The sequence below is a fragment of the Danio aesculapii genome, chromosome 6, assembly GCF_903798145.1.
Source record: "Danio aesculapii chromosome 6, fDanAes4.1, whole genome shotgun sequence".
NCBI lineage: Eukaryota > Metazoa > Chordata > Actinopteri > Cypriniformes > Danionidae > Danio > Danio aesculapii.
In genome coordinates, this window is record NC_079440.1 from 55007365 (window position 1) to 55021098 (window position 13734).

Below are 13734 nucleotides of genomic sequence, written 5' to 3' on the forward strand. Positions count from 1 at the left end.
TTCGATTAATCGCACAGCCCTAGATTGAAGGGTAAATTATATTAACAAAAGAATCATATAAATGTATTTTTAGTATTAAAGAAATTAATTGTTATAAAAAACGTTCTTTAAATAATGTATCATAAAAACTTTTTTATTTTAATTTATTTAAAAATAATTCTCTAATTCTATCTTTTTTTTTAGAAAAAATAAATAAATAAAAAAATTGTATATTTTTTGTATAAATGGGTGTCAGCAGGTCACACTAACTTATCCTGCATATGTTTTACACATCGGATACCCTTCCAGCTGCAATCCAGTACTGGGAAACATCCACACACTCATTCACACACTCCGACCAATTTAGTTTACCCTATTCACCTATACCACATGTGTTTGGACTGTGGGGGAAACCGGAGCACCCAGAGGAAACTCATGCCAACACGGGTAGAACATGCAAACTCCACACAGAAACACCAACAGGCCCAGTCAGGACTTGAACCAGTGACATTCTTGCTGTGAGGTTACAGTGCTAACTACAGTGCCATCATTACAAGCCCAGAACATAAGGAAAAAGTCTGCCTTGTCACTTTTACATCGATCAAACACCTGATCAAAATATTTTTTGAGAGTCTACACTTTGTGTAGTAGGCATGCCCAAATCAGCTTTAAAGCATAATCTGTATCATTAACTCTGTTGTTAGTCAAAAAAACACTAATAATAATAATAATAATAATAATAATAATAATAATAATAATAATAATAATACATTTTATTTGAGGGCCTTTCAAAAAACTTAATGTCTGATATAACCAAGTGGCAACCACCCGCTCGTGAAGCAAATACAGAAGTAACTGAAACTGCAATTCATCGAAATTCCGCTAGTCCTGCCTCCATAATAGGGTATATGCCGAGCTAGTGTGTTTCCCATACTGATAAACTTCCGGTGACCTGTTATTGTGAGTTTTTTCCATTTTATATAGTTTCTTTTACAGCATCGATGTTGTAATGTAATTAAAATACATTCAGTTAAATAAACTTTGGCATTCATTTAATTGTTCAAGCGTAAAACGAGACAAAAAGCTGTTTACTCGCACGCGACCGTCAGAATCGGCAGGCTAGCGCAGAAGCTCCATTGAATATACTGGGGTAAAATAAATGCTCATATTATAAAGACATGGCTGGGAAAATTGTTATTTAATGCAGTGCTTTGTGTACAATCTGAGACCCACTTTATATCAGATATCACTCAGCCAGTGGAGATCGCTGATTTTTTAAGAAAACTGACCTTAATGCGCCAATTTTTGCATTGGCATACAATTGACCGGAAGCGCTTAACCCAGGTTACTGGCAAATTCAAAGTCCTATTAGCATGCTTCGGCATATACCCTATAGAGCAGATTTCTATTGAGCCCACTGTTAAAATGATCAACTTTACAGCAGAAAAAAAGGGTTTTTATAGCCTGGTACAAGAAGCGATTTTGGTCCATATGGCTAATATTACCCTTCATGACACCTGTGAGGGGGTGAATTTTTTTTATAACTCATTCGTTTCATTTATATTAAGTTAAATTAAGTCTGCATTAATTAAGGGCGTGGCCACTTGAGTGACAGCTAGGTCTCGTTGGTCTCCGTCACTTCACCTCAGCTAATTCCGACTGATTAGCCGCTGAACTCGGCATATATACGTCGTATTTTTGTTTTGTTTTATGTGGCTTTACAGTCAATTGCCTTTTGGAATTATTTGCTACAATTATCAGAGAATATGGCATGCTGTGTGCATTTAATTGTGCTCACAAACCATTCACGTGGCCTCCATTTTCCAGGTGAGTGAATTTATATAGATATATACCGTATCTATAAATGTATTTGTTTTATCTAAGATTATTTATCATTTATAATTTTCTTTAGAGCTGTAAAGCACTCCTGAATGTGACAGATTGATTAGTTGTAGGCTCTAGAACAGTCATCTGAAACGTTATCATACAGTGTTATGCCTGGAGTTCATCAATAGTCTTGCATTTACTCACACAAACTATATTTGAAGTATTTGGAGGTAATTCGCGTTTTCCTCCTGTAGAAAAACATCATATGAACAATACTTAGTGGCTCAATGTATTACTACAGTGTTTTTAAAGACTAAACACTTTATTGATATAGTACACTAGCAAGCACATGTGGTCAGAACTCAAACGAGTCGCAGGTAATGAAGTATTAAGCGTTTCTCCCAAAGAAAAGCCTGTCTAAGCAAAATGCTAGCAGGCGTCTGTAGCTCCGATCACGCCCTGCCTCTTTGCCCTTGTTTGGTATGCCCCAGTCGGTGCGATGATGCGCAAACAAAATGGCGACGGTTGGCCACGCCTACTGGTAGCAGTACAGTTTATGGATATAACTGATATAATCTAAAAGACTACTGGAGTTATCTTATCATCCCGACTATCTGCCTTCAATATGTTAATTTTCCTCCTCAGCAGCTCGTCCTGCTAGTTTATCATTAACTTACTCCAATAGAGCAACAGACGCTTGACCAGAAGCAGAGACACACTCCAGAAAATGACCCACCCACCCACACCCACCCACACCCACCCACACACACACACACACACACACGCACACACACACACACACACACACAAGAATCGCTGTTTCTGTGATGACTGAAGCTATTTAGTGCACTGCAGCAGAATGCAGACCCAGATAGGAAGATATAATCTATATAATCTGCTCTAATCTGATATCATAGTTTTAAAAGATTAATAAACGAGCAGTTAACTGGATCATCGTGATCCGATTATTTCATTTTGATGGAAAACAGACACCGAAACCCAATTTCATATATATTTTTTAAATAGAACGACATGTTAAAATATTTTAAGTTGTAAATAAAACTAGGATTATTAAAGTTTGCTTTTAAATTTCTTAAAAATACCATATTTAATTCCATATTACTTCTGGTAATATCTGGTAATACTTCTGGTGTTTCTTTTTAAATATTTTTATATTTGCCATGGCTCATGAGATGATTCATTAAATAAAAGTATATGATAATAAAAATGATAATAAATAATTGAACATTTCCAAAAAAACTTATTTTTAAATATTTATATCTGCACTTATATCCACAATTGTAAGACATAATACCTATTTATAATTATAATAATATTAATATAATTACTTTAATATAATTCTGTACCATTAATATGATAAATAGCCACTTTTTAGGATTTAAAGCAATACCATGCAATATAAAACATATATTTCTATTGGATGGGGTATTAGGGAGAGAAATATTATTATCAATTTCTGAGCATTTAAGTTTGCAACATACAGTATACGATTATTATTTTGTTTTGATGGCATATAGACAGGTAGATAGAACCTATTTTCATATTATAAAAAAAAATCCAATGTTACTCAGCATTTCTTTGTAATTATTTGTGAAATGTATTAGCCATTTCTCTTTTAAATATAACTTATTATGCTTTTACATTAATTTTCTAATTCATTATAAATTAAACGTTTATTATAGATATTATATATCACTACAACATAAAATAAATAACAATAAGAAACAGAAATTTCCAAAAAACAAATGAACATATCAACATCATATCTTTGCAACCAATTAAGACATAATACCTAACTAATAATAATAATACTAAATAATAATGAAACTAATAATAATAATAATAATAATTATTATTATTATTATTATTAGAATTAATAGTAGTAGTAGTATTAGTTTTATTATTATTATTAGTTTCATTATTGTTAATATTATTATTAGTTGTATTATTATTATTATCAGCTTGTATTATTATTATAAGTTTTATTAGTAGTAGTAGTAGTAGTAGTTTTATTATTATTATTGGTTTTATTGTTATTATTATTAATAATATTATTATTTATTTTATTATTATTATTACGTTTTATTATTATGGCGACACGGTGGCGCAGTAGGTAGTACTTCGGGTGCACTCCGGGTGCTTCGGTTTCCCCCACAGTCCAAAGACATGCGGTACAGGTGAATTGAGTAGGCTAAATTGTCCGTAGTGCATGTGTCTGAATGAGTGTGTATGTGTTTCCCAGAGATGGGTTGCAGCTGGAAGGGCATCTGCTGCGTAAAACATGTGCTGGATAAGTTGGCGGTTCATTCCGCTGTGGCGACCCCGGATTAATAAAGGGACTAAGCCCTTTATTAAGAAAAGAAAATGAATGAATGAATATTATTATTGTTTTGTTTTAGCATTATTTTATTATTATTATTGTTATTATTATACGTTTCATTATTATTATTATTATTATTATTATTATTAGTTTTATTATTATTAGTTTTATTATTATTATTATTATTATTATTATTATTATTATTATTATTATTATTATTATTATTAGTTTTATTATTATTATTATTATTATTATTATTATGTTTTATTGTTAATATTATTTAATTTTATTATTACTATTATTATATGAATTATAATTATATAATTCTTTATCATTAAGATATTCACACTTTTTAGGGTTTAAAGCAATATGTAATTCTTTTAAATAAAGAAATATTACAGAAAAATCACTCTCAATTTCTGGTCTTTTTTTGTGTCTAAGATTATGAATATAATTCTATTTGTCTATTCATATGCAAATGTTGCACTACACCACAAATCAAATGTGAATTGCAATTTAAAAATTAGGTCATAGTGTACAGCCCACATTTGATTACAGTTTTCATTAATCAAGGCAGAATGATGCATGTACAAGGTACAGCTATTACGTGCAATCATACTGAAGCCACCTGCTGTAAGTCATGAATGAAACAAAGAAATGCTGGGTTAAAGCTCTCCTGGCGTGAAAACACAACAACCAATCTCTTTAAACACAAATTAATCTATAGTATTGCCATTTTTAGCATTGCAAACTAAAAGAGCTAAGCTTAAATATCATTTAGGGCATCAATATTCCTATCAGAACCAAAAAATACACAGGAGATTCATGCGTGTGAAGCACAAAGACTTCAGTCTTAAAGGGACAGTTCACCCCAAAATGAACATTCAGTCAGTGTTTACCTGTTCCAAATGTGTTTGAGTTTCTTTCTTCTATTAAACAAAAAAGCTGATTTTCTGAAAAAAGCTGAAAAGCCATTAACTTCCACACTATTCGTTTTTCCTACTGGAAGTCAATGGTTTCTAACATTCTTCAAAATATCTTCATTTGTGTTCAACAGAATTAAGAAACTCATTGTTTAAAAATAATTTAAAAAACACTGACTTCCCTACTATTAAATTTTCCTACTATGGAAGTCAATGGTTACCAGTTTCTATCATTCTTCAAAACATCTTCTTTTGTGTTCAACAGATTTAAGAAACTCATTGTTTGAAGATAATTAAAAAAAAAACAACTGACTGCCCTAGTTTTCATTTTTCATATGGAAATCAATAGTTACCAGTTTCTATCATTCTTCAAAATATCTTCTTTTGTGTTCAACAGAAGAAACTCATTGTTTAAAGATAATAATAATAATAAAAATCTACTTACCTAGTATTCTTTTTGCCTATGAAAGTCAATGGTTACCAGTTTCTAACATTCTTCAAAATATTTTATTTTGTGCTAAACAGACTAAAGAAACTCATTGTTTAAACATAATAAAAAAAACAATTGACTTCCCTAGTATACGTTTTTTTCTATGGAAGTCAATGGTTACCAGTTTCTATCATTCTTCAAAATATCTTCTTTTGTGTTCAATAGAAGAAACTTATTGTTTAAAGATAATAATAATAATAAAAATTGACTTACCTACTATTCGTTTTGCCTATGAAAGTCAATGGTTACCAGTTTCTTCCAACATTCTGCAAAATATCTTCTTTTGTGGTCAACAGACAAAAGAAACTCATTGTTTAAAGATAATAAAAAACTGACATCCCTATCATTTTTCTTACTATGAAAGTCAATGGATACCAGTTTCTAACTTTGTTCAAAATATCTTATTTTGTGCTGAACAGAAGAAACTCATTGTTTAAAGAAAATAAAAGACAATTTACCACCCTAGTATTTGTTTTATTTATGAAAGTCAAAAGTTACTAATTTCTTAAAACATTCTTCAAAATATCTTCTTTTGTGTTGAACAGAATAAAGAAACTCATAACCACTTGAGTGTGAGTAAACGGTCATTTGAGGGTGAACTATCCCTTTAAATCAGCAACACGATGAAACAATAACAACATTTGTACTCTGTTTATCACCAATTTATCACCTTCACTCACATAACAACCTTTAATACTTCCAATAAAAGAAACCAAGCCCTAAGCAAGCGATTAATAAATGCTTAATCTTGAAATATTCTGATATGTGAGATGTAATTATGTGTAATATTGAGTAAATTATATGTAATATTAAGTAGGCTATGTATTAATATTGGGCAATTGTAGAGTGAACTATCCCATTAAATCAGCAAAATGATGAAATAATAACAACATTTGAGCTCCTTTTATAACCAATTCATCCACTTTATTCACATAATATCCTTCCAATAAAAGAAACCAGCCACTAAACAAGCGATTAAAGCAATAAAGAAATGCTTCGTCTCGAAATATTGTGACATAACAGCACAAATATTAGGATCTGTATTCCCTAAGTATAACCTATTGCCACAACAAAGCTGAATCCAGCAGAACGGGCTCAAAAGCATCCCAGCCTTTCCTATCAATTATGAAAGAGCCTATATTTGGCACACACGCAAAACCAAGAGCCGCACATCAAAACAAAAGACATTACATGGCTATAAATGCAACCTCTATAAATATATAACAAAAACGTTTCAAATAAATGTGTGGCTCCATAAAGAAATTGATGCTATTGAAGCTCTTTTTCTGTTTAATAACACTGATCATTTGTATTATTCGGTATCTTATTTCTAAGCATAAAGGTTTGAACGTGTTGCCTTTAACAAATGCTATATGATATAATAAGGGAATGCATGCGGAGTGAGTGGAGCAATGAAATTATCCAATTACTGGCAACCTGATAATGGTTTCAGTGTGCTGTATTTCCAGGAAGAGCTAACATAAAACACTTAATGTCTGTCTGGGGCCGAATATAAGGCAAAATGGAGCAGAGAGAAATAAGAACTCGTGCACATGTGTATTGTTTGGTTGCACGTGTCAAAAAATACAGCACATTATTAAAATGCATAACAACATGGTGAATATATTCATATGTGGATGGTTTGGGTGTTGCAAATCAGATAACAGTGCTATGTTCAAATGTGGTGTACTGTTTTCTGTTCTGAAGGTTTGGCTGCATTGTTATTGTTTGCACTGCCTATAACATCATCACGACAAAACATCAATCATAATATAATGTCAATACTGTTTTCAAACAATATTACATGACAAATTATTTCAGATATGAATGGTTTGGATGCATTGCTTATTGTTGCATTTTTGTGCTTGCTACAAAGCCATATTAGTATTTAAAAAAAAAAAAAAAAATATATATATATATATATATATATATATATATATATATATATATATATATATATATATATATATTTTTTTTTTTTTTTTTTTTTTTTTTTTTTTTTTTTTTTTTTTTTTAATGCCAATTGTATCCACATGTGAATGGGTTGGGTGTATTGTTATTGTTTTACTTTAAGCTTTTTCTGAATATGCTATATATATATATATATATATATATATTAAAAAAATCCAAAATCAAAATATAAGTAGCCTATTTAAAGGTGATTATTAGCTATTGTTATCATTATTCCCAAAACAAAAATAGCCTATATGAGATAAATATCTATAGTTGCAGTGTTAATTTGTCCTGTTTGTTCGTGTATCCCTGAATCATTATTAGCCACGTTCGATCCTCTTCAGCTAATAAAAGTATCTGCATAATAATCAAAATAATAATCAATTGCAATGGTGATCTGCTGGCCGAGCGCGTGCGCGTGTGCTGATGCTCCGCGAACAGGTCGAGGTGAGGATGGTGGACACGTCCTCTTACTGCACGTACCTCAACAATGAAGGTCCTCTCCTCTCCACAAACAGACACGACCCAGAAGAGGATGTGGAAATAGCATGTTTTCCAGCAGAACCCCGGGAGTCCCGTCTTCCTCCCCCTGGCTCCCACCCCCGCCATGACTGTCCCCAAATTCCCCCCACTGTCCGCCGTTGATTTCCAGGCTTGTTTCTTGTGTTTGGTCTTGATTACTTCAGAAAAAAGAAGAAGAACGAGATTCCTGTATTCCTGCAGTCAGCGTTTCTTTTCGGTCAGGTGTTAAATTCGCAAAGCCATTTTGTGTTGCGTCTCCTTCAAGGTGCTGCGCTGAACTGATGCTGCGCCGGGGACGCGCTCGAGCGAATGCTGCACACACACGCGGACGCACGACTCGGTCTGCGAATCGACTCTTTTGAACGGTTCGTTCAAGTGAATTGTTTTTTATTTTGTTCGACGGATAACTTACTTAGTAATTTAGAAGACGCTTTTATTAAACGTCACAAAGAGGCAATACTCACAAGAAATGCCACTAATACAAAGTTTCTGACATTGTTAGAGAAATGTATGTATGTATGTATGTATTTATGTATTTATTTATTTATTTATTTATTTATTTATTTATTTATTTATTTATTTATTTATTATTGCCACATCAGTAACTTATGGCTATTTCGTGGTAAAATGGATATACATAAATATTACATGATAAAAACAAATTCGGATTACAATAAAAAGTTACTTAGACGAAAGTATAAAATATAAATAAATAAAAATGTACACAAAAATATATTCAAAGTTAAATATGATTTTTTAGTTCAATTTTTGATAAATAATTTAGGACTCTTCTTGGTGGTACCTTTTTAAAAATGTCCATCAAAGATGAAAAATTTGGTCTAATAGTAATAATGGTACTTTCACATTCCAACAAAATATGTTTTATGGAAAGAGTAGCCAGGCAGTATTTATATTTGGGTTGTGCTTCATTATTCAGTAAATATAAATGCGTCAACCTAGAATGTCCAATTCGACATCTAGTATAGACAGTTTGATCATGCCTGTTCTCCAAATTATAATTTTCTAAATGTCTTTCATTAATTTTCGAGTTAATTTCATGTAATTTATTATTTATGCAGTAGTCCCATTCTCTTTGCCATGTTTCGTTTATGTACAAATTAATTGTGGGTTTCAAGCCCTCAGGAGAAATTAAACATTCTGTCAGTGACATTGTTAGAGAAATAAATATTATATTAAACTATATTAAGGGCACACATCATGGTCCAAGAAACACGAAACACCTACAACACAGGAAACAGACTACAAACACAATTAAGATATAAAGTACTCAAGTAAAAGATAAGTTACCTAAATAAGCTAATTTTGCAAAAATGCTAAAAAGAAAAGAAAAGAAGAAGCTTAGCTTAGACAACATGGCTAGCCACCAAGACAATAATTAAAGGGATAGATCACACAAAACTAAAAATTTTGGTAACTTGCTTACCCTTTACTTGTCACAAACCGGTTTCCTTTTTTTTTTGACAACAAAAGAAGTTATTTTGAAACATGTTGCAAACTGGTAACCAAAATGACTTGTTTACTATTTGTTTTTGTTTTTTTCATACTATAAAAGACAATAATTAGCAGTTTCCAACATTCTTCAAATACCTTCTTTTGTGTTAAACTGAATAAAGAAACTCATAAAGGTTTGGAACAACTCAAGGGTGAGTACATAGTGAGTACATATTCATTTTTAAATGAAATTATCCTTTTAAGCATAGACCAGTTTACTGAGTCATTTCATAATGTAACACAATAACATTGGTTTATTAAGAACAACTTACAGCAAATGTTGTAGTAAATGATTCAGTTCTGAAGTAAACCCTCCAACTGATTCTTGAGTCATGATTCATTGTAAAAAGCCAGTTCATAAATACTGTTCACACCTTGTTTTGTAGGAGGGTGAATGTTTTGGGTTAACCATAATGAATTAGTTTTATAGAATTAGAGCACTTTGCATTACCAGTTTTGATTCAGTATCAGACTTTGGAGATTCGATGGGTGTGGAACATGTAAATGTAATTTGTTTATTGAAGGTGTTTGCGAATTTCATTCATTCATTTTCTTTTGGCTTAGTCCCTTTATTCATTGGAATGAACCGCCAACTTATCCAGCATTTGTTTTACACAGCGGATGCCCTTCAGCTGCAACCCAATATTGGGAAACAAACACCCATACATGCTCATTCACACTCATTTAGTTTTAGTTTATTCAATTCAGCTATAGCGCGTGTCTTTGGACTGTGGGGAAAACTGGAGCACGCAGAGGAAATCCACAAGAACATGCAAACTCCACACAGAAACACCAACTGACCCAGCTGGGGTTCGAACTATCAACCTTCTTGATGTGAGGCGACAGTGCTAACCACTGAGCCACCTTGTCGCCCACAATACAATACAATAAATGTATAATTTACAGTAAACTGAATGCATTATTAATGTCATGTTCAACTATAATAGGGAGCCATATTGTTTTTTTTTTTTAACCACAATAGAGTTATAATTCACATTTTGGACCATATTGTACTTTAGCTTAAAATGCTTACCTCAAACCAGTTTATTCAATTCACCTATAGCGCATGTGTTTGGCCTGTGGGGAAACCAGACCACTCGGAGAAAACCCACACCAACTTGAGGAGAACATGCAAACTCTATACAGAAATACCAACTGACCCAGCCGGGACTCGAACCAGCAATCTTCCTGCTGTGAGGCGACAATGCTAACCACTGAGCCAATGTGTCGTCTCCATGATTACAGTTAAACCACTGAATTCACAGGGAAAGTTTTGACAGAGTTCTTTTCTGGACTCATCTGAACATATCTGGACCCTTGCTGTCTATGGAGGAAGAGAGAGCTCCTGCATGGCATATAAAATACTTTAATTTGTGTTCTGAAGATAAACGATTGGATTGGAGATTGGAAAAACACGAGGGTGAGAATAATCATCAAAATCAAATAATCCTTTTAACACAGTAAAGAAAAAATTGAGGCAATGCAAATCAAATGAAGAGCATTTAAAGTCAGTGTGAAAGCAAAATTGACAATGTTTATTTTGCTAGCGTACATTATTCTTAGTTAATCCAATAAAAAAAGGTGAACCAAAGTTTGACCATTTACTTTGCATTTGGAGTGTCAATCCTTCTCTGATGATGTCAATTTGACGCTTTAGACACAGTATTCTTAACCATGCCCCCCCCTCCCCACCATTAGTTTGCTATGAGGGAATGAAGTGCAAAAAGAAAGCTCCGCTCCCCTAACTCAATATTCAATTTCAGTTGCAAGTACGTCAACACACTGAAATAAGTCTCTGAATCTTCCGGTTCACACAGACTTTAAACTCACAGTGTAAAAAAAGCACAATCAATATGTGTTGGAACAACATGAAGGATTTATGTTAGCTTATTAGTTTTTACAAATTTATGTGGATTGAACCTAAAACAATTAACACAGGCTCAATCCGGGTCAATTGGTGCTTTTTAAAGGGCACCTAGGTTAGCCCTTTTTTCAGATTTGATATAAGTGTTTTGCGTCTCCAGAATGTTTTTGTAAAGTTTCAGCTCAAAACACCCATCAGATTTTTCATTATACCTTTTGCAAGATTCAATTTTATAAATTTTTTACCTAGGGGGCTGTTTTGTCGTACTGCGCCTTTAAGGCTAGTCCTCCCCGCCCACCGTTTCTACGTGCCTAAAGCTACGGTCACACCGGGCTTTGTGTGTGCGAAATTCTGTCGTGCTGCGCTGCGAAAAGGGGCGGGATTAAACAAGCTTATTAGACATTTTAAAAAGCCAGCGATCGCTCCATGTTTTAAATTTCTGTCCAGAGAGGTCCTGTTTTGATCCTCGATTGGTCCCATGCAGCCAAGTGATGCGATTTCGCAGGTTAGAGTTCACCAAGCTTGAACTTTGCACCGCAGCAACCTGCGAAACTTGACACATGACCCCGCGTTTCCGGTCTGACGCATTCGCGTGCGTATGAATGGAAGTCGATGGGAAGAAAAGTCAAGTGTGACCGCAGCTTTATTGCGTGCCTTAATCTTCTCCCTCGGCTGTGTCAGACAACAGACAGACTTAAAGGAAACAGATCTCACGTAGCGTTTGTGAGAAATACTACAGTAAGAACTTTACCAATGAGTATTTGTTGCGCAGTTGCATCGATGAGTCACACAAAGTTCACGCGCGCACACACACACCGCAGCAGGTACACACACACTGCAGCAGACACACATACACAGACAGACAGAGCGCGTTTAGCTTTGCACTCTCTTTGCACGCAAATGTGACAGGTTACAGGTTAATCTCCACTGCTGTATGGATCTCTGTTATGTTAATGAACAAAATAAACCCGATTTAACGTCCACAAACCGGGATTGAAGCGTCTTCCTTTATAATTGTTCTGACGCGCGGCTGTGCTGATGAGGTAAAGCTAAGCTAAATTGCTGTAATTCATTACACACATGCTCTGTTTTAAAATATTTTAAACTTGTACAACTCACTCTTGATCACATTTGATGATGGTTGATGATCCTAGCAAACTGAACAGGCTTTTTATTCCCAGTTGTTTTGCTCTCGTCCTCTCTTGTTGAAATGATTATACACGTGACTACTGGGACATGTTAATACGCGCAGCTGTCAATCAATTCGGTGGGCGGGGGGACCGCACTCCTACGCAAAGTTGCAGTCGGTCTGAAAACTGCTCCAATTGGTCCACCGTTTTTATGTTGCTAAATTGAAAAAAAAAGGACTGGGTGTGTTTATATCACCCCAATATGACGGTCTATACACCATACCTGCACACATGTCTGTCCAAACAGCTTGAAAAGTAGATTTTCACCATAGGTGCCCTTTAATGTTCTGCTACATTTGTTATTAGTAATTTCATATACACATAACTACAATTTATATTATTATAAAGATTATCGTGTTTATATAAACACTATAAATGACGAGGACGTCTCTCCTCCTCAATTCCCGGGTCTGAATGCAGACACAATGGATAGCAGTGCAGCAGGTCTCTTGCCCTATCTATTCCAACCATTATCCCTGCCGGTAATCTGGAGGATTATAAACATAGCGAACACAGCAGCATGGATATAGGCGATGTGTCTGAATGGGAACAAACTCAACTGATAAAAGACAAAGTCTGTCATTCTCCAATTCTCGTACAGCTCTCCCGACAAAAATGCCAAACCAACAGCTTTGCTGTATCGGCCCTGACAGAATCCTGGGGAAAAACTCACCCAGTCTCACCAAGTCATTAGGTCTCACAGCTTGGCAGGTCTGCCTGGACTTCGGAAAGTACATGCTCTCATGAATAATTAAGAAGCAGGCTCTTCTCATAGGACAAGAAATCTCTGCTATGAATAATAATGAGAAACCAATGTGTCATCACTCCACTAGCAGATTCGCGATACGTCACTGATTTTGATCCCGGCCCAAAAATTATTTTAAACCCAGAAGATGAAATTAGCTGAGTTGTTAAAGCTGGCAGGTGCTAATGTTGTCTTAAATTATGCTCAACACACACAAATCTGTTCAAATCTCATAAAAGTACTCCAGGGTTTCTTGAACCTTTAGAACAGCTATCATAACATTATTTATCAATATGTGACCCTTCTTAGATTTAAAATAAAATAAAAATGTAAAACAGGAAATATGTTAGGATCATTGTTATTGTCTCTCAAAATAATCTATAGGGCT

At 34.0% G+C, this 13734-nt stretch overlaps 1 protein-coding gene across 1 annotated transcript in view; it reads right to left on the reverse strand.

Annotated features, from left to right (window-relative positions):
• mmp24 (matrix metallopeptidase 24) overlaps positions 1-8122 on the reverse strand; it is a 79704-nt gene extending 71582 nt beyond the window's left edge. The window contains exon 1 of the mRNA XM_056460545.1: positions 7997-8122. Within this exon, the coding sequence (XP_056316520.1) occupies positions 7997-8122 (126 nt within the window). The remainder of the gene's footprint in view (positions 1-7996) is intronic.
• Positions 8123-13734: the final 5612 nt, after the last annotated feature.